General features: G+C 43.6%; 3 protein-coding genes across 5 annotated transcripts; 1 reads left to right on the forward strand and 2 right to left on the reverse strand.

The window, feature by feature from the left end:
* Nucleotides 1-1,165: 1,165 nt before the first annotated feature.
* On the reverse strand, nt 1,166-7,314 carry LOC112464521 (ubiquitin conjugation factor E4 B). The gene is made up of 8 exons (XM_025031551.1): nt 6,791-7,314; nt 5,530-5,817; nt 4,938-5,363; nt 3,480-4,843; nt 3,252-3,399; nt 2,492-3,178; nt 2,097-2,418; nt 1,166-1,748 (listed from the first exon to the last, which is right to left on the reverse strand). Exons 1-8 carry the CDS (start codon nt 6,812-6,814, stop codon nt 1,684-1,686), a joined length of 3,324 nt encoding a protein of 1,107 aa, XP_024887319.1. The 5' UTR covers nt 6,815-7,314; the 3' UTR covers nt 1,166-1,683.
* A 548-nt stretch (nt 7,315-7,862) lies between these two features.
* Nucleotides 7,863-10,848, forward strand: LOC112464524 (cytidine deaminase-like). 2 transcript variants are annotated; one of them, XM_025031554.1, is made up of 2 exons: nt 7,863-8,631; nt 10,348-10,848. In XM_025031554.1, exons 1-2 carry the CDS (start codon nt 8,571-8,573, stop codon nt 10,758-10,760), a joined length of 474 nt encoding a protein of 157 aa, XP_024887322.1. In that variant the 5' UTR covers nt 7,863-8,570; the 3' UTR covers nt 10,761-10,848. The 2 variants fall into 2 exon arrangements, with proteins under 2 accessions (XP_024887322.1, XP_024887323.1); XM_025031555.1 differs by having other exon boundaries at nt 7,931-8,607.
* Nucleotides 10,849-10,882: 34 nt separating this feature from the next.
* On the reverse strand, nt 10,883-20,518 carry LOC112464520 (serine/threonine-protein kinase mTOR). Of its 2 annotated transcripts, none has more exons than XM_025031550.1 (7): nt 20,178-20,518; nt 13,469-19,760; nt 13,238-13,380; nt 13,024-13,164; nt 12,109-12,733; nt 11,662-11,842; nt 10,883-11,445 (listed from the first exon to the last, which is right to left on the reverse strand). In XM_025031550.1, the coding sequence occupies exons 2-7, from the start codon at nt 19,719-19,721 to the stop codon at nt 11,430-11,432; spliced, it is 7,359 nt and encodes a 2,452-aa protein (XP_024887318.1). In that variant the 5' UTR covers nt 19,722-19,760; nt 20,178-20,518; the 3' UTR covers nt 10,883-11,429. The 2 variants fall into 2 exon arrangements, with proteins under 2 accessions (XP_024887318.1, XP_024887317.1); XM_025031549.1 differs by having other exon boundaries at nt 12,103-12,733.
* Nucleotides 20,519-20,869: the final 351 nt, after the last annotated feature.

A 20,869-nucleotide genomic window follows, 5' to 3' on the forward strand; every position in this document is an offset into this window, starting at 1 on the left:
GTGTGTGTGTGTGTGTGTGTGTGTGTGTGTGTGTGTGTGTGTGTGTGGTATTATTAAAACAAAACATTATAATCATCAAAATAAATGTGACACTGGATAAATGCAACTTTTACTTCCAAAAAGGTAGAATTTTGAATTGAGTTGAGTTGTGAGTTGAGATGCGTTTTAAATCTTTGATCAGTAAAAAAAGTTTAATATTTAATGCAGCACAATTGAAACATTATGTTCTTTAAGTATTATAATTTCTTTGGAATGTTTTCTATATATAATATATATATATATATATATATTTTTTTTAAATCTATTGCACAAAATACGCAAATGAAATAATGATCAATGAATGATATATAAAGAAACAATTTGATGGAGAAAATATAAATGTATGTATATACTCACATAACCACACACATATACATATATGCATTACTCCGTTAATAAATATTACCAAGTAGAAATATCTTTGTGCACATATGTATAAGTTATGATGATAAAATAGCTAGGTCACAGAAATAATGAAAATGCTCGAGTTTTACTACATTATATCCAAAGTAAAATGAAATTCATATTAAAAGCAAAGCGTGTAACTCAAAATATGTTTCAACCTAATGTGGACTTGATGTAGCATTTATCTATTAAAAACCATGTACAATTTTATCTTTACAAAATAAAGCCACAAAATGATATCTGAATTATCGTATGTATAGATGATCGAGATGTATTTTTATATCTTTAGCTGCTTTAGCGTAATATAAAATAATCCACGAGTTTGACTATTATTTATAAATGATTATAATATTTTTAACTGTCATTCTGAAGCCTATCACAAATAATACAAAGGTACAGGCAATATGAACAGGGAATAAGCCAGGCAACCAGAAATAACCACATTTCAACTTACCAAAAACTGTACTCAACGCAATGGAATATGAAATAGGCAATAAGAACAGAATTTCCGACGTGTTGGATTTCTACTCTCCATTGCCTGTACCTGACCAATTACAGTTTTGCAGTTTTATTATAAATTGAAATAGGGTTATTTTCATTGCCTATCGTATTCCCGGTACCTTTGTATTGTGTGACAGGGTCGAGGATTGATAAATAATATATCACAATCTCATGCTTCAACAGTACCGCTGAAATCATTGAATGGAAAATTTTGCATAGATTTCATGTCAATGTCATTTTATTTTTAAATGTCGAGAGTTCGTGGAAGTAATATGGAGTAGTCATTTATATTACTAGCTTTATACTATTTAACACTATATTTTCGCGGGATATGTTTGAAACTTACCCGCTGCCACGTACATCGAAAGACGTAAAAAGTAATATAGCTTATTTATGAATAATGTAATTTTGGAAACTGACATGTAGCCAGCAATTATTTACAACTTTCTAAAGTATGTTTGGAGCAATATATTGGCAGTTCGCTAGCTGCAGTCTGTATTAATGTTTTATTGTATAAAAACTGTAAATTTATTGAGCGCAATTGTTGCACAACAGCGAGATCATTGCACTATGTTCATCAACTGCACTGGATTGATGTATTTGTCTGGCAGAATGTATCGTGCAATATTGACAATTATGTTGGATTATGCTAATCTCTTTCTCTATGTTGGATGTTAAACGCTCTGTCTTTCTTTTTACTCCTATTTACTTGCAGAATTCTCGTCACATTAGCACCGTTTATATATTCGTCGATTTTTTCTTTTGTTGCTTCCACACAGATATCCTTTCTTTCAAGTCGAGCACTGCAATATCAATAATAATTATCAATTTATTGCATAATCTATAAAATTCTTATAAATTTTTATAAAATTATATGTAATTGATATGAAAATAAAATGTTCGGCGGTACCTGTTTTAAAGTTAGAATAATGTAAGATTAAAAAAAATAAATTATTGAAATGTTAATAAAATTTAATGTGAAAAATATTTAAAATCAAAAACTATACAATTATGTCGTGCATCAAATACTTCTGGAGTACACTCTATGTAAAAATGCATTGCTAGGAAACGCTGCTGTTATTCATTGGATGAATTTGGGCTAAGAAAAATTGGATCTTATCGAACAAAAAAAATGTGAATGGTGCACTTACTTGGTGTTAGCATGTCTTCGCTAAGTGGCTGCCGACTGAAAGGATCTGTGGCACTATTGAGTAAATGTCTAATGATAACTGCCTTGTCCATAACAATACCGGATGGTAGTTTGACTGGATCCTCCATAAGAGTATCCATCAACGGATCTCGAAATTCCTCAGGAGCATCGCCGTAATCTGCGTCACGTGCGCGATTATCTCTCGCGATTATCGCCGCACGCTCCGCGAGCGCTATGAATCTCTCGATTTCCGTGGTAGTTTTAATCGCAGACCTTTCTAGCCTGCTCGCAGCGTCAGTGAATAATTCCTTACAGAACGAGCGCTACAAAAGAAAGCAAAATTTTATATAGATATGTAATAGAAAATGTATAAATGATGAGTGGGAGGACACTAACTTCGTCACTGGCTAAGGCGGCCGCGAAATTATCACAGTCAAGATGTAAATATATATCAACCAATTGGCTGAGTAACGTCCTTGGTTGCCACCCGTACTTCTGTGGTTTTCTCACTCTCAGATTTTTGCACTTAGGTCCGCACAACTGTTGCAAATTGAAATTTAGCATGGCACACAATCGCCCGACTAATTCCGGTCGGAGGAAGGGCTCCTTAATGTCGACCGTCAGATAGTGAAACATGGCAACTGTTTCCTTGGCTAGTGTAAGATAGGACCTGGCCTGTCTCTCGTCCGCTGCCAGCTGCCTCGTCCTCGACTGCTGTTGCTCCTGGGTTAGCGCACTCCACGCATTAGTATCTGACATGAGTTCCTGCACCTCGTGTATGCGCTTCAAAGATTCCAAGCTCTCGTCGAGTAGAAAGGTGGTGTCGTTCATCAACATGTTGACGAACTTGACGAATTGCTTGCCGTTATTGCTCTCATTGACGATAGATGCTCGATGTACCGGACTGTCCCACATCGACTTCAAGATCAGGCTTATGTGATAACGTATTGAAAACTTGTCGTAAAACTCTGAACTGGAGCCGGTCGTTTCAACGTCGGTGTAAAATTTCATGAGGTACGACGCCAGAAGTGTCTTGGATACAGGATGTGCCATGACTTTATCGTGGAGAGTCTCCGTTCTTCCCTGTGCGGGACAGTTGTCGATATAGTAATATAGGGATTATAGGGTATAATTTCGATTTTCCTCACAAGCTTACCTGAACACTAGGATTTATCACAAACAGGACCTCGATGATTTTTGCGATTAGATACGGATTTCGTATACAATGCGGCGTACACACGACGACCAGTAACCACGTGATAAGCGAATTATCCATATTATTTGCCACTACTCCGGGACAAAACCTACAACCAAGTACGGAATTATAAATATTAATAATGTGTCATGTGTAATTATAAGACTTAACCATATAACAAGAACTTACTGGAGCGTAAACAACAAGAATTCCGCTATATCCTCCACGTACCATTCTGGTAGTGCGGTAAACCTGCATGTAACTTCCTGAGGAAGCGGAAGTTTGGGGAGAGGGTCCCCCGGGGCGGTCTGTGTCAGAAGACTCAACAAAACCTCGGCCACAGATATATAAAAGTGTAAGCATCTTCTTAAAAAGACGGGATCTATCAGACCCGCATCCGCGCACAATTTGGATTTACCTAATCGCTTCAACTGCTGCTTCCATTGCTTAATTAAGTCTTTGTTATGTTCCGCGAAGGGGCTATCCTTCCACTGAGGTTCCGTGGCTTGCAGTTCGTCGAGCATCTTCTGTAAGTCGCGTAACGCCCGTAATTTTCTCTGATACTTTTGCAACGCCGGTAAGAGTGCGATGTGATGGCAATGCAACGTCAAGAACCAGCATTGAGTCGGAAACTTCGATTCCGCCCACTTATGCGTCTTTTCTAGATGCTTCTGCCATTCCGCGACTTCCTGCGAAGTAAGTTTCAGTCTTGTGTCGTTCTTTATTTCGACGAAGCTGGAGGGATGAAATGGATACAGAGGGTCTACGGTGTCCAGTTTGATTTTCACAGAGAGCATTTGCAAGACCGACAGTAGATTCAACATAAATCCATCACCGGCCAGAGAGAATTCCTCGGTCTGTATTTGCGCGCGTTTCTCATTATGACGTAGCAATGCGGCTAAGTACGTTAAAGTAGCATCGCGGCAGTTGCTGTTCGCAAGTATCGCGTGAAACATCTTGTGCAACGATGTTCTAGTACTTTCCAATTCTTGCTGCAAGGTTAAATTCACCGATTTGTCCGTGAGGGAACTACCACTGAAGAACTTCTCCGCTACCTTCGGTTGTTCCTCAGCAAATACCGATATCGAGAGAAACGGCCCTAAAAACGAGGTCCTCGTGAGTTCTCTGCCGGCGGCTGACGTCATAATATCGGGCAAGAATTGCACTTGATTCGTAATCAGACGGCATATTGGACGTATGTTGCCGCTTGGTCCGCAGCGAATCTCTATCAGTTCTTCTAGCGCCTCGATCGGTCTTCTGTGTGTATTGCCGACCAAGCTTGCCTGTTGCATCGAGAGATACAAGCCTTGCAAGACCGGGGTGAATATTTTATTGAACGTGCTTGGATTCGTGTGTGTCCTGGCCACGAGTTCGTGAAGATAGCCTCGAGGTAAGCTTTGCGACAATATCGGATAGAGAAGATACGTGGTGCACATAGGGATAACTGAAGCTTGAAAAATGCCAACCAATCCTTGCAGAACGAGGCTGGAGTACTGAACACATTGCGTTTTCAAAATCGTCAATACGTCGGAAAGAGGCGGTATGCTGGATCGCTACAAAACATATATAAGCATAAGCGTCAGTCGAGAAAATTAATTGGTTTAATGAAACTTCATCTGGTTTAAAAACTAGATATATTATAAATACCTTCGGGTGATTTCTCTCCTCAATTGCGACTCTCGAATAACAGTCTAACAAGTAAGTTAAACTTTTTGGTTGCGACGACTTGCTGCCTATGGGCAATGGCATAGTCGGTAATTGGTAAGGCGGAAGAGCCACAACAGGACTTAGCAAAGGACTCGCTTGGTTATTTGGACTGTCCTGTCGATCGGACGACATATCTACCGTGATATCCTTCAAGGGGTCCTCCGTTTTCGAGAACATACACAAAACCTCCATCAAGGCCTGGTTGACAATTTCACTAAAATTCAGCTGTCTTTGCTCTAGCGTGTACGCTGCTGTTTGCGGTAAGAATATAGTTCCTTCCGCGGGACTTTTCCACGATATACGCAAAACACGTGATATGACAACATATATGTGATCTGTTGTAACCTCTGTGCTAGAACTCGTCGTCTAAAATGCAGCAAAAATAAAAGCAGATGAAAAACAATGAATAGATCATTTCCATCGTACTCGAAAAAGAAAATAGATTCTTTCTATTTTCTTTCTGGTTTTTATTATTATTAACATTACATGCACGTGTATTATTTCTTTTTCTTTGCATTATAAAACTACTTACACGTGATCTTGATATTGAGTCTTTCCTATCCGATTCGTCAACCTCCATGCTTTCAATTCCTGAATTATCCATTTCAGTAATATTACATTGTTTATCGTTGTTTTCCTCTACTTCCATCGGTACCTCGGCATGCTGTAATTGTTGTTGAATAGACGGAGATATTGATCCTGCAAACGCCTTTGATGGCTCCATTGTGCTGGGGGAAGTTGGAGCAATGGCATTAGACGAACTGGCAGCTGCATTACTATTGTTTAAGCCTTCTAAACGGGCTAACCGCCTTCTCCTCATCTAGAGCAAAAGTGAAACAAAGGAAGCAATGAGACTCCGAGCTCTCTTTAGGATTCTGTCAAGGGATGCTTAAAGCAGATTGAAATGTCTTTGTTACGTATTACTCATGAGCTATTTTTATCCGTCGATTTGGAATACCTCGCGACAACAAAGAGAACAAAAGCTATGGTCCATGTCATATATTTTAAACAACGTGACAATACAAAAGTCTCATTTCTTTGATACTGCACTACTATTTAGAGATATGAATCTCGGAGAATAAAATGGAAAGTCATGCACTCGTTAAGAGACCACAATTTTATCACTTGCATAAATTACTGTGGCTATAATCTGGCTAGAAACAAAGCAGACGAAAGAAAGAGCTTTATTATCACGATTACAAAAACTAGAGGAATTATCAAGCAGCCAACATTGTTCCTGCAAAGCATTCGGATCGTTAAAACATCAGGACTAACACGGTGACAAATACCATGGCAAATTTTTTCTTCATCAAATCACAAGGTTGATTTGCATAACGTCCATTGTATAAATTTTTTTGCCAACACGTGGACTGCCTCGTTTTACGATCGACAAAGAAAATCTAACGAGGAAAAACCCGACTTCGGGGAAAAGTTACGCCTCGAGATCGAACGCGAACAATGGACCTGTCCCTCGCGACTCGAAATAAAAAAATATACATATAAATTCGAGATTTATTGGGAAAGAAAGAGAAAGTGGACGGAGAAGATGACCCCGAAAGACGTGAAAAAGTGCCGCGGAAACGAGCGTGGGCCTCGTTTGTCAACAAATCGGGGGAGTCTGCACCCACACGAGGGGAAACGAGGTAAAATACCCCGCGTAGGAGGACAGAAGTAAAAGAAGCAAGGAATATCAGGAGTGTTAGGCAAAAAGGAACCTCGAGGAGGATACAGGCGACAAGGATGGAGAGAGGAGAGGGGAGGGGGGCACACGCCACACGCTTTCCTTCACCCACCTCTTCCTGGCTCAGCTCGCTCATGGCGATCGCTCTTTATCCGCTCGCTCTGGTCTCCCTTGGTCCTCGAACTCGGCTCGGCTTGGCTGCTATACGCGGCCTCGGCCCGCTGCGCTCGACTACGCGCCTCTTCTTCGCCGTCGCGCCTCCACGCGTTCCGCGTAAATCAGAGGGGGGCGGGGGAGGAGAGGGTGCGGGCTCGAACGCGTGCTCGCGCGACGACACGACACTCGTGGCCGAGATACGTCAATGTCAGAGATCTGGACAGTCACTCCACATCTGTTTTGGCGTTTGGACGTGGATGCAGTGGTCTCGCGCCGAGTCACGGGCAGTCCGCTCGCTGCGTCGTCGACTCTTCAAAACAGCTGAGCAACCAACGCGTCGACACGCGCTTCCCTAGCTCCCTCCGTCTCCGTCTCTCCGTCCTCACCTCTCCTTCTCTCGCTCGTTCTCCCCCCTCTTGCATCGTTCTCCTTCCGTCCTTCTCTCTCTCTTACGCCGTCGTGTGTCGGTGGGAGTAACCTAAGCCCATTTTAGACGATCTATAATTCAGGACAAGGGTCGAATAATTTGACGCGTGACAAGCCCGCGTTGTGTGCGGGGGATATAAATCCGTTCTGAACGACCTACATGCCGCGACGGTAGTCCGCGACTTCTACGGACGATGCAAATAGGTCAACGATGGGCGATAAATCCTCCATTTTCAGCGATCTACAATTCGCGCGAGAAACTTCGAAGTCGAATTTCACGTGTAATTAAAAGTATAATATAATAAATCTGTGATATTCGGTAATAAGTTTTATAGCAACTTGTCTAACTTTGTTTTCATCAGTTTTCATTGCCCCATGGCGAATTGAATTTTCCCGCACGCACGTCGATAGATGTTCGATTATCGATTCGCGCGCGATATTTTTTTTAAACGCGCGACCGACGGTATTAACAAGTAAGAGGCATGATCAATGGCATGAATGTCGTGTTTGTGCTAGCGATGTTACTTACCGAATCATATCGAGATATAATATGAAACGCCAATACATTTGATAATTTAATAACATTAAAGAAATACAGGCGCTATCCCTCTGGCACCTTCGCGCGTTTTCCAACTCTGACAATTAAACGCCAACTTCACGCGTTACATTTTTCTACGCACGCGTAAATTTGCATGTGTATATAGGAGCTTTACGTATAATATACATGTGTTTACCACATTGTCCCGATAAACGCCTAAATTCACGCGTTAGGGCATCAATGACCCCGTGTATACATACGCACATATATACATGTTCTACGACACACATTTGTGCTACCAAAGGCCTAAGTGGAAAAATCAGTTCTGCATTCCTTGCTCCGCGGCGTGAAAATTGCTTGGCACGCACCGAGATGTGCGACGCGTCGGCGGACACCGGCCCGACAAGAAACAGCGAAACGACGTACAGCAAACGTGAAAATCACTCTCGTCGCGTCTCGCGTTCTCGCGTCGATCGGCCTGTCTCGATTTGAAAGGGTTCGAACCGTAGTAACCGCGGCGCGAGACCGCGAGGTTAGGTTAGACGGTGCGGTTATTCGGCTGAATCAGCAGCCGTCTACGAGCGATTGACGCACGTCGCCGTCGGTGGCCAGGTTGTTTGTTATATCGTTGTCGTCGCGACTCGCGAGACGCAGTCGTCGGGTGATTGTCGAGGGCGTCGGAGCGAAAACAGTCTCATTTGCGTCTCCTATATACCGCAACCTTGATTGCATCTCCTGCGGCAACCTTCATTACGAGCGGCACCCCGGCGAGATGGGCATCTGGGAAATAATCGATTTCGCGTCGCTTGGTAAATCCTCGCTTCCGCAGCAAAGTGCGCTTCTCGTCGTCCCGATCGATATCGATCCTCGCTTTCTGTTGCTTCCATATGCTTTCATCGCGCGCGCGCGCGCGCGCTCTCGGGGAACATTACATCCCGACGCGTTGAATGCCAATTTCTGTTAATAGTCTGAAAAACCAGCCGAAGATTATACATGATATACAATTTTTTATAAGAATAATAAATACAATTTTTAAATAAAGAATAGATGAATATACTTTTTAGTAAATGCGCTCACCATCTCACCTTGTTCAAACAACTCGCTGTTGGCGGTAGAATCGGACATGTTAAATAACAAGTTTGAATTTCGAGACTAAAATCGAATCTCTGTGCAGTGTTTATAAAGCGTGATATCTTTTTATTTATATGATATTATAATTATAAGATCGAATATCATTAATGTCCTCGATCGTAACTTGCGTAATAACTGTTTGCGTCGATTTGATATGACATGTAAATTATATGTAAATTAACGAAGGAGACAGGATAATTCCATGCTATTAATAATTATATCGAATAACGCGAAACTGCGTAATGAGACTTTTACAAGCTTCAGGGCCTTAAATTCGAAAGACATCGCAAAATGAAATAGCTTAAAGATATTTTACTTTTTAAAACTACATTTTCTCTGATTCTTGATAATGTTTTCGCTAGAAATCTAAAAATCATTAGTTTTATTTTGAGAAATTATTATTGCGAGTCCCTAATGATAAGTTTTGCACGATGATAAGTTTGCTAATAAATATTTGATAACGAGATCGTGCCTTGTCTTCTCAAACTGTGTCAACTGAACGACGAGTATGATTTGTGGTCATAACTGTGCGCGATAATATTATCTAATTGCATACGATTCTTATCTTATTGTTAACTTGATGCGGAATTTTGATTACGTTTCGCAAACACGAAGATCTTTTGTGTTACGTTCAGATATCGTTGCATGAAGATACATCTCTACATCGCGTGTCATATCGTCACAATTATTTTTGCAATCATTCAAGCTACGAAGTTATAAATATTCGTAATACAATGCATTTTTAATGAATTGAAAATCGCCGATTGTGTGTGTTTTTCTTACATTTGAAACAATTGTTTTCAGAATGCGCGCGAAACGTTGGTTCTTTCGATAAGTTACATCATTGGTTGTATCGAACTCTACGAGATTTCGCGCGCATGGTCGTATCGAACTCTGCGAAATTTCGCGCGCAATAGTTGCGACCAATCGGATCGAACGAAACACGTAGCGCGGAATCATTAATTGTAATTGCAATGTATTGGCTGAAATTGTATTGAGGGTGAAATTTGAAAACAGTTCGAAGAAAGAGTAACAAAACTAAACTAATTAAAAAAATTAAATTAAATATTGTTATACATGATGTGTTATATATGGTTAATTTTGTCTCGCGGTATATACATACATACATGTAAATATGATATCTTTTGTATCATATATATGATACGTGTATAAATATGATGTAATGTATCTCTGGCAAATTGATAAACGTTTCTTATTTCTTATCACTATCATTATCCGTGTATTTAAATAAAATTATATTTATATATACATTAACAAAGTTACACTTTATGCTTAAATTTTTATACAAATTATTTTTAATTACATGATATATACGCGTGTATATTTCCCCGTTGGCTGCGAATTTCTTACATGTTACAATAAGCTGATGCCGGCTGACGGGATGTACCGTTTTGCAGACGCGGATATTCAGGAGCTGATAAGGGAGAGCGCGACGGTGCGCGAGAACTCGTATTCGCCGTACAGCAAATTCAAGGTCGGCGCCGCAGTGCGATGCGCCGACGGCAGCATCTCGCGGGGCTGCAACGTGGAGAACGCATCCTTCCCGGCGGGCGTGTGCGCCGAGACCACGGCGATCGCGCGGGCCGTGTCCGAGGGCAAGCAAAAGTTTACGGCGTTGGCTGTGGTGGCCGACCAGGAGAGCACCACGTTCACCACGCCGTGCGGGGTGTGCAGGCAGTTCATGTCCGAGTTCGGCGACAACATACCCATCTACCTGTCGAGAACCGACATGAAGAAAGTTCTACGGACTAAGGTGAACGAACTGTTGCCGCTCTCGCCGTTTCGCACGAACGATACGGAGACTTCGTAATTTATCCGTCGGCGACGCTCGAACAATACGGAGGCTACAACGAAAAGCGGTGAACTTTTTCTATGTACTTAATTAGAATATTCATCCAGACCTGAACATTGTAAATCTTGTTACATGTATGATTCGGCGTATTAACACGAGTCTTTATTTTCATGAAATTGAGATCGATCGTATCGTATTATTTACAATGACGTGATACATGTGGATATAGATTAGTTGTTTAAAGTGATCACAATAACACTGGAACGAAAGTATATTCTTGCTGCAATCTTGTTTCTCCGAAAAGAAAAAAAAACATGATTTTATATACGAGACATTATCGTTGATTATTAACTAAACATTTTTAATGTACGCGATACGCCAGCATACATCTTGCTCGCTGTGACTTGTTGCTCCATTATATACAAATAACACAATAACATATTATATGTATATACAAATAATACAATAACATGTTATATGTATACATCTTGTAAGATTATCGTGAAATTGCAAACATAATGATTTCGCAAAGTTATAAATGCAAAAATACACGATTAATAGAAACTACAGAGAAAAGAAAAAGATATCATTGAATATCGAACACGGGATAATATTACGAATGAGTGAGCTTTATAAATCTCGTTGCTTATGGGACTTCACCTTTGACGAGAAGATTCGGTCTCTCGTTTACCAAAACGGGCACCTGTAATAATATGCAGCAATGAGATCGACGTCTCCACGTTTTTATATAATTTATATACAATTGTCTCTTGTAAAATCAGAATAAACTCTAAGTAAGTTTATATAATATGTATGTATAATATGTTTATATAATATGAAAAAAGATGCATATGTTGTAAATGATAAAAATAAATAACTGATGTTCCTGAAACTTTATAAATTATAAATTATTACATACCATCCAATATAACATTGGCAAAGGTTTTCGTTATTTGTAGCCTGCTGAATCAATAGATCGACTTGTTGTCGGACGCTGAGAGTTTCCTCGTGCGAAAAGTCGCGTCCTGTTAACTTGTCTCTGACTCTCGTTATGATCGTCAAAGCTTTCTTATTCAGCGCTTCCGGTTGATTATTATCAGCTACAAAAATTGCAAAAGCGAAGGCTGTAGATGTCATGGTAAAAAAAGTATTTATCATAAATGATTTATATATATATATATATATAATTTTTTGTTAAGTTTGATCAATTTTTATTAATATCTTTATACATGTCATTAATAATAAATGTGATATGTTGCGTCATACAACCCAACACTAAATATTAATATAGACTTAGAAGCAATAATGTTGCAAGTTACGTGACGATGTTAAGTGAAAATTGATTTAAAGATGTAATTACCTTTACCTCCATTTTCGATGCTACACGGCACACCCTTCTTTGATAATGTGGCGGTAAGAGAATCGAGCATATCGCCGTGTTCCTGACTGCTGCTGGCGCTCATGCCCTGAGCATCCGATCGTTTGCCCTTAGGCACCGCATTGTCCATCAATCTCCAATTGAGGAGCGGATCGTAAACGAACGCTTCCAGAACTGCCATTAGACTGTCCTTGTTTCGATGCAACACGGACATCACAGACTCGCAGGTCCTTCTATACGTTCCTTCGATTCCAGTCACCTCCATTGCGTTGATCAACATCCGCGTCAGACGGAACGGTATCTTCTCCGGGAACTTCTCGCGCGTCATCGCCACCTCAAAGCAATCTCCGAAGTCGATGTGCAATATCTTACCACTGAGACGGTCCAGCATCAAGTTAGACGGATGACGATCACCTAGACCGAGTATGTATCCCACCATTGACATCACAGCCAGAGAGCGTGTGTAATTTGTCCTACGATCGAACCATACTTCGCTCGACGGTGACTTTAGCCACAATAGTCGCGCTAAGTCGTCGCCATGAGTATGCTCAAGCGCATGCTCAAACACTTCAACTTTTTGCATAAGCATTAGATGATCATAGTCAGGTGCCATCTAAAAAAAAATAATAATATAGATATTAGAAAGTAACGCATGTCTGTTGCTCCATATGAAAGCAATCAATTTATAATCGAGTCCCAGGTGTGATTCCGACCTTTCCATATGCCTCAGTTTTATGAGGTTGAGTGAAAAGATTGAGAGAAGGAATACACGACATGAATAACCCGTTTTAGAAATCTATATTTCAATATGGATATGCAATAGACGTGAGAACATAAAATATGTCATGTCGTGCAATGTATGCTAGAAAAACTAGTCCTTAAAAATTTATAAAGCCCACTCACTCGTAACATTATTCTGTGTTCGATATTCAGTAATATCTTCTTCTTTTCTCTGTAGTCTCTAATAAGCGTATGAAGCGTGTCACAATGTGGTACCCAACCGATGAGACCACTGTTTGTAGACAATGGAATCACAGCGTATCTCTAAAGAATCACAGCATAAGTCACATGTTTCTCTAATAATTATATTATAATATATTATAAACCAAATTCTTACTTGAATAGTGAGGTTTCTTCGGAAGGTATCCGGATCGTGTAACAAAAGAGTGTTCACTAAACCGAACAACTGCATTACCCTTTCATCTTGTCTTAGATCCTCGTGACCTTTCAATAAAAACATATAATCCTTACCGTTGCTACCTGCAAAATACACGTTAAAGTAAATTTATGTTATTCATATATTTCGCTTAATCAAAATGTTTTAATTTACTTCCAAATAGTAGCTGACCTTTAATACACAACTTTCTTGGCCTCTGTTTGCTAGTTATCACCTGCATGGAGCTATGAATACTTGCTATTCTCACGATAGGATGGCCAGGACTGTAGCTTCCCGGCACAGCCAACTCCAAGTCTCTACAGATGAGCAATTTTGGGCTAACGTATTGCAGTTCCAAGCTGGTCAGTTGCGGCAACTGTCGGGATATCCTCCGGAACACGTGATAATACAAATCCCAAGCTTGATTCAAATCTCTTACATTTCGAGATGCTTTATATCTGTGACACCATTCCTGCGCTTCCATTAAATCCCTTCCATAAGCTTGATTGAAGGAGGTTTCTTTTAGAGTTTGCGGCCCTCTTTCGAGCATGGCGTGTAAGGGCTCCAGCGTGTCAAACATGCCTCTAACGTTCCTCTCTCCAAAGTATAATCTACTGGCCTCTTCCAAGCCCTCGTGCCACAATTCGTGCCACAAGATCGCGACCCTGATGAGCTCGTCGCTCGCCATAATGGCCTGCTGGACCAACGTCGGACTGTGCTCACACATGCTCTTCAGGATTTTGTTAGCCGCGGTCTTTCTCGCGTGACTAGCGCTCTTCGAAGCTACTGTTAATGGATAAACCAAAGCCTGAGGATGCGTCTTTCCTATATCTATGAGAAGATGATGTATGCACCGACCGACCAGTGCCCTGGGAGTGTCGATTCTGGCTATAAGTTGCGGAATCACTTGCAGCCAAGTGTTTATCTCTATTAATCTTATGCCTTCGACAACAGCGTCGTACACCTCCGGCCACTGGCCGTAATCGAACCAGAGCGTGAGCAAGCGGAGAGTGTCTTGCAGGGAGTTGCCATCCGACAAGTTGATGGATCTGAAAAATCCCTCCACAGCTGGGACAGTAAATTGAGATATATATTGCGAGCTGGAGAGATTATTGCGCGTTCCGTTGCCCGGTGCAGTCTCCGCGGGCGCAGATTCACTACCTTGCTGATGCTTGTAAAACAATACGGTCTCGTAATTGGTGTAGGCGAAGGCGTGCCAAGCTTTGTACCACGTGGGATCGTGCTCCGTCGCCGCGGCGTAGTAAGATAGTACCGCAGGAATAGAATGCTCATTTATACCCTGTAAAGACTCCAGCCACTCGCCAAGCTTGAGGTAGCATCTGGCGAGCAATCTCTTTTTGCTCTCGTGCTGTTTCTCGTCTTCTTGATTTATTACTGCTGCTGTTGTCGGCTGCAAATAGGTTTGCACGAATCGCTGCAGCTGACTATAAGCCTCCTCGCGTTTATTGGCGACCCACAAGTGCTTGCAATAAGCAAAGGTCACCTGGGGATGAGTAGTCGGTAGCGGCTGATCCGGAGTTGAGGATGGATCCGTGCCCATCAGCATCACCAGCGTCTTGTGACACAGCATCAAACTGCCGCTCTTCCGACAGAGACTGGCATATTTAAGCCACGTGTACATGTCGTCGTGCGGCGAGACTACCAGTGTGTGCACCTGTATGATCTTCTGCCAGTCCTCTACGATCTTCTGCCCACCTTGAAGCCTTTCCCACCACATGGCCTTTATGGCCGCTCTACGTTCGGGCACCAGCTTAAACTGAATCACCTCCTCTAATTCCGCCAACTTCTGCACCTCCACCATGGCGTTGTACGCCCGCTGGTAACTCTCGCCAGCCATGGCAGTCAGTTCGGTGTCCAACAGATCCCTAGCGGTATCGATGAACTGATGCGCGACGTTGTACTGTTCGTCGTGGATCGCCAGTACGGCTCTGTAAAACGCTCCGTCTTGAGTATCCTTGGGTATCAGCGAAACGTACTTTTGCATGCTTTCCCACTGACCCAAGCCCCACGCCGCGGCCGCTGCCATTCTCGACATTCTCTGCTTGTTATCGTCGCTCTGATTTGTCCATTGCTTTGTAGCGACCTCGTGCAATTGGCCCCACTCGCCGAGAGCCTCTAGACAACGCATCTGCCCCAAGGTAGATTCCACGTCCGCAGAATCGCTCTCCAGACGTTCCTGGTACAGCTGCAACGCCTTGTCCCAGTTGTGAAGCTTCTCGTACCAGCGTATTTGAACCTTGAGATCCTGCTGGTTGTGATTCATCACATATTCCAGCAAGCCCTCGGCCGCCTCTTTCTGTTGAAGTTTGTTATTAATGGAAATTAGGGACTCAAACACGCTACTGTTTCTACTCTTGTGGAACTCGTCCTCCTTGTAGTGCAACGCCTTTGCATACGCGCGACAATGCATCGCTGTGTCACCGAGAATCTTATTGTCCAACGGCAAGGGGCCTTTGTCACAATGCTCCATGAATTCTGCCAAATTCAAAATGGTCTGCGTCACCTCGGGAGGCAGGTCAGGTACCATCAATGCTTGATGCAGAGTCTGTATCAGTTCCAACCGGTGGTGCTCGAGGAGTTCAGTCCAACACGAAACGAAGGCCGCGTTGAACAGATCGCGTGGTAACACAGCGTAAGTTTGCGCCAGCGCCCAGCAGGATCTCAAAGCCGGAGACGGGGATTCCTTGAGCAGACCGATCGAGAAGCACCGTAGCCACTCGAGCCAGTCGTCCTTGGACACTCGTCGCGTCGCCGTCCACGCCTTCTGCAAGTTCGAGGCCGACACATTCAGCTTCTTGATCGTCGTCGTTTCCGACGGCGTTAAGGAGAGCTCGCGATTCTTGTTGCGCGAGTGTCGCATCCTCATCAGCAGGAAATCCTCGCCATCTGCCGCGGTCGAGTCCGTGAGTATCTTATCCACTAGAACGTCGTATCGTGAATTGACTATCTTGTGTTTCGTCATAACTTTCTGAACTAACACAATGAAAATCTGATACTTCTTGCCCAGCTGCATCACGACAGCGCAGAGCGTGTCCATGGCCGTGCCCCTCAGTTCCGGGCACTGGTCCAACGTACGTACCAGAGTGTGAACGATTCGCGATGCAAAATCCATAAAATCCAGCGTGTCCGCGAGGAGATCGACCGTCTCGAGAGCGACTTTGTTCACGGCTATCGGGCAATCGTTCGCGTAGAACAGCTTCACGATCGGCGGAAGCACGAGATGGAGATAATTGTCCAGATTGTTCCCAAATGTCTGTAGAGCCAGAAGCAGCTTTACCGTCACCGCGCGATCCTTGCTACTGTCGTGCGTCAGGACTCTCAGTATCGGCGGCATCAGCTGCGGCAGGTAGATCTTGAACTCCGCGCCCAGGGCCATCGCGATCTGCTCTACTAAAAGTATCAACGTGCTCTGCAACGGGCTATTCACAGTCCAGAATTCTTTGATCAAGGTAAATATGTCGTCCAGGTAGTTGCGGATGTGTTGCTTCACGATAGCGATGAGAACGGCCAGCTGTTGGAACAAAAACTCACGGAAATTCATGTCCGCCGTGTGCACGACGTTCAAGAAACTCGGCATCACCTGAGAGATGTACGGCACGCACTTTATCCCGAGGCTCTTGAATATGAAGGTTACCGCTTGCACCACCATGGTGTGATGCTGGGACAAGGTCGGCTCGCGAATAATTCGCATAAGCGTCGTGATGGCGATCGCTGGATAAAATTCCTCCAGTGTGGACGGCGACATGTTCACCAGCATCTCACTGGTTGTCAAGTCCTGGGTGTTCTCCACATCACTCTTGGTGTCCGCCATCGAGGTGAGCGTGTCTAACTGGCAGTCGATTTGTCCAAGATTCATCTTGTGCTTGTAGGGATCTAACGCACCCAACTGCCCGAGCACTCTGATCGCCTCTCGCCTGATGATCGGCTGTTGCTCGGTTTTGAGGAAATTAATGAGAACGTCCAGCAGAGACGGATATTGCAGGTACGGTTTGACCACGTGCCCTGTACTACCGACCAACTGGCCGAACACCCACAAAGCTACTCCTCTTTTCTCGGGCGAACTGGCGTCCATCAACATTTCCAGCAATATCGACGACAGCTCCGACATCCACTGCTGCATCTCGGCACCGTTGACCTCCGCCAGATCACCGATCGCGCGCAGAACGGCCAGCACCACGCCAGGATTCGGATCGGATTCCTTCAACTTCGGGACAAGAACCTTCAGGATCGGCTCCATGTATGGTCGAACGAGTCTCGGCGCGGTCACGACCAAGTGATCCAACATTCGAGCGGCTTGCTCCTTGTTACGACCCATTCCCGAATGCTCCAATTCCGTAAGAAATTGCACCAGAGTCTTCCTCAACGATGGCATAACGTAAGCGGGATTCAAGGTGCTGAGTCGTCCGACGGTACGAACTGCCAGTTCTCTTATTTCGAACATCTCGTCGTTCATGGCGATAAACAACGCGGACAAATTCTCCGCTTGCGCCAACTGGACGTCAAAGGAGTCATCCAACGACGCCAACACCCATAGACGAACGTCGGGATCTGTATCAGTTATTCCCACCACCAGCAATTTACCTAGAACAGTCGAGACGGTAGTGGTTACCGTGGGGCCAGACTGATTCAGTGTTAATCTCAATAATCTCGAGCACGTCTTCACAGCTTCCAATCGGACCTCTGCCTGTTCCGACGTTAAAAAGTGGTCCGCGCATCTCTTGACGAACTGTAACAGCGGATTATTGTCAAAGTTAAAGGTGCCCAGCGTTTTCAGTGCGAGTACCGTCGACGAGACGTCGTCCGCCGCGGAGTTAGGACTAGTCGCGGTCCACGGCGCGCCGGGATGTCTCAACGGCTTCTGCATCAAAACTTGCGACAGCATTCGCAAGAGACCCTGAGATATGTCCACCTGGAGAGACGGAATGCTGTGCGCCAGTTCTCTGAGCGCTGTGGTCAATATTGGGCTTAATCCAGTTTGAAACATGGGCTCCAGCAAGTCCCTGACATCGGAAGCTATGACCTGCTTGACCGCGTGACTGAGCAAAGTGATGCAAACGAACACCGCGGGCTCGAGAGGGGTACGCTTCTTGCTCGGGGTTTCCTTAGACGGTAGCAAACTTTTGATCATCTCCATGATCTTCGGCAGATACGGATTTATCGCGTCTTCCACCGCCACGGCTATAAAGCCGATCGACGTGAAAGCGGCGTAACGATCTTTCTCGCGACTGCGCAGGATCAGCAAAAGGTACGCCAGGGACTCCTTCAAATGATCCTTTATGAACTTTTCTTTATTAAATGCGGCGAGCCTCGGCAATAACATCATGAGGGCGTGCTGAATATGCGGATTCCTAGATATCTTTTGATTCATAACGTCATTGTAAATTTCGTCCAGTCTCTCCTGCATCAAGCATCTGCAAACGGTCGACTCGTGCGCCGGATACAACGTGTGTTGAGACGCGGTGGCGTTCTGGCCGGACACGGCCCATTTGGATCCTATCGTCGTCTTCAAACGCGGCATCAAGGAAAGTATGTCGTTTTCATTTTGCGTAGAACCGTTCAGTCTTTCCATTAGAGCCTCATAGTTCCTTTCCCATTGGACGTTACTGCATCTCAGCAGCTCGTTTAGCACTAATAGCGAGCCGTGTATCCTGTCGTCTCTGTTAATGCCCTTCTCCTTCGTGTGAACCTCCGCGAATCCATCTATTACCTCGTCGTAGCACTGTTTGTACCATTGCGACTTGTGCATCTGCTTGACAGTTTCCCTCTGAGCGGTGACTACCAAGGCCGCTCTCAAAGCTTCCACCGCGCCTTCCCGTACAGCGGGTTTAGGATCGTGTATAGCGTTGAATATCAACTCGAAAAATGGCGTAACTTGTTGGAAAAAATACGTTGGCACGGAGACAGCGAGTTCTCTCAAGACGAGCACGGCGGCGTGTTTCCTGCCCTCGTGTCTATCCGCGCCAAGCCACTCGAAGGCACGTTTCACCTCGAATTCAACGTATTCGGCTGTATAAGTACCGGAGACTAGCGCCAGCTTCCCGACAGTCTTCGCAGCTAATTGCATGACACCCACATCGTTGGAAGGTATCAAATTTCTAAGATAGTTAGCAAATCGTACCGTCCGCGTATTAAAATTACCTACATCTGCCCCTATAAGGCAAACTATGGCTAATATACCGCCTTTCTTCTCGTTGATGTCAGAGGCGGATACCATTTCGAATATGTGATGATTGAATTCATCCATGAAAGCCGTGATCTCTTCCTGCGACGCCTCCCGCAGTTCCCTCTTGACGTACAGGCACAGATCACGTGCTGCCTTGTTACGTGCCTCCTCATTTCTCGACTTGAGTCGCTGGACAAATTGCTGCATCAGCATGTTCGACATTGTTTTACCGTTGGATGTATAAATCAGGGTGTAAAACATAGCAGTCCGGATTCCATCGGATTCCTCTCATCTGACGCCCTGAAAAAGAATCATTCTCATATTCTCGTACGTTTCACGCTAGACCATCATTTATAGTCACTTACACAGGGCGACAGCAATGATAAAATCTATAGTCCTTGAATAAGTTATAACGCGAATTAAAATCAAAGAATCAAAGATAAAGATATTTTTCTTGTATTATACTTTTATCTTTGATTTTAGCTGCGGTTCACTTGACACTACAACTGCTTCGAAGCATTCCTCTTCTCTTTTCTTTCAATGAAGAAAGAAGAAGAAGAACGTTCCAAAGCATTTGTAGCGTCAAGTATTTAGACCGCAGCCTTTATAATTCGCGTTATACTTATTTAAAAACTAAAGTGATAAAAGTGTACAGACATAGGTCTTAAGTGTACATACATCCCGGTATTGGTACATTTATCTTACGTTTGCACTTACTTGGCACTATATGGATTCCTTTTTGCGACAGAGCATTGTCGCCAGCAATATAAATGCCTCCATTCTCGCAGCGAAAAACGGCTTCGGCGTGTCCTCATCCATACAGATGTTGCAGAGTTAATTCAATATATACAATCCCATGTCTGTGATCCCCGGCGTTTTCCGTGTCTCACAACACCATGTCGTCTCTCGCTCGTTATCCGCTAACGAGCAACGAAGTTGCGTAGCTTCGTTGCGTAACTCAGACGTCACTCTCGTTATGTCCTGCGACAATTATTGGGAAACAAATATTTTTTTTCCAGATACGTGTGAGAATTATAACCTCCAAGAAACAAAAATGCTGCACTGGCTATGCTGGGAATGCTGGGATTGCTAGCTAGCGCCACTGTCGCAAAATTAGATGAGGTTAGGTTGGCAATAATATGACGTTTTCAATCGAAGTTCGTAAAGGCTGAGTTTCCACTGAGCGCGTCACGCGTCGCGTCATCACGAGTTAAACCAATCAAATCATCCCATTTTGATACCGTCACAAATAATGTAATAAAATGGGATGTTTTGATTGGTTAACTTAGATGACGCGACGCGTGACGCGCTCAGTGGAAACTCAGCCTTATTTGTGTGTTTTATTTAGTAACACAAAAAAATATAAATAATAAAATTAGAACGATTTCAAAGAATTGCTTGATCGACAA

The sequence above is a fragment of the Temnothorax curvispinosus genome, unplaced genomic scaffold (genome assembly GCF_003070985.1).
Source record: "Temnothorax curvispinosus isolate PA1 unplaced genomic scaffold, ASM307098v1 QBEX01014279.1, whole genome shotgun sequence".
Classification (NCBI taxonomy): domain Eukaryota; kingdom Metazoa; phylum Arthropoda; class Insecta; order Hymenoptera; family Formicidae; genus Temnothorax; species Temnothorax curvispinosus.

Bases quoted from the DNA above. Each gene is read 5' to 3' on its own strand.
- LOC112464521 (XM_025031551.1), bottom strand. From the start codon at position 6,814: ATGAGCGAGCTGAGCCAGGAAGAG. The intron at 5,364-5,529 runs GTAAGTAGTTTT...GCTGCATTTTAG, and splicing joins ACTCAATATCAAGATCACGT to ACGACGAGTTCTAGCACAGA. The intron at 3,179-3,251 runs GTAAGCTTGTGA...TGTCCCGCACAG, and splicing joins TGATAAATCCTAGTGTTCAG to GGAAGAACGGAGACTCTCCA.
- LOC112464524 (XM_025031554.1), top strand. From the start codon at position 8,571: ATGGGCATCTGGGAAATAATCGATTTCGCGTCGCTTGGTAAATCCTCG. The intron at 8,632-10,347 runs GTGCGCTTCTCG...ACCGTTTTGCAG, and splicing joins ATCCTCGCTTCCGCAGCAAA to ACGCGGATATTCAGGAGCTG.
- LOC112464520 (XM_025031549.1), bottom strand. From the start codon at position 19,721: ATGTTTTACACCCTGATTTATACATCCAACGGTAAAACAATGTCGAAC. The intron at 13,381-13,468 runs GTCAGCTACTAT...TGTATTTTGCAG, and splicing joins AAGAAAGTTGTGTATTAAAG to GTAGCAACGGTAAGGATTAT. The intron at 12,734-13,023 runs GTGAGTGGGCTT...ATTTTTTTTTAG, and splicing joins AACACAGAATAATGTTACGA to ATGGCACCTGACTATGATCA.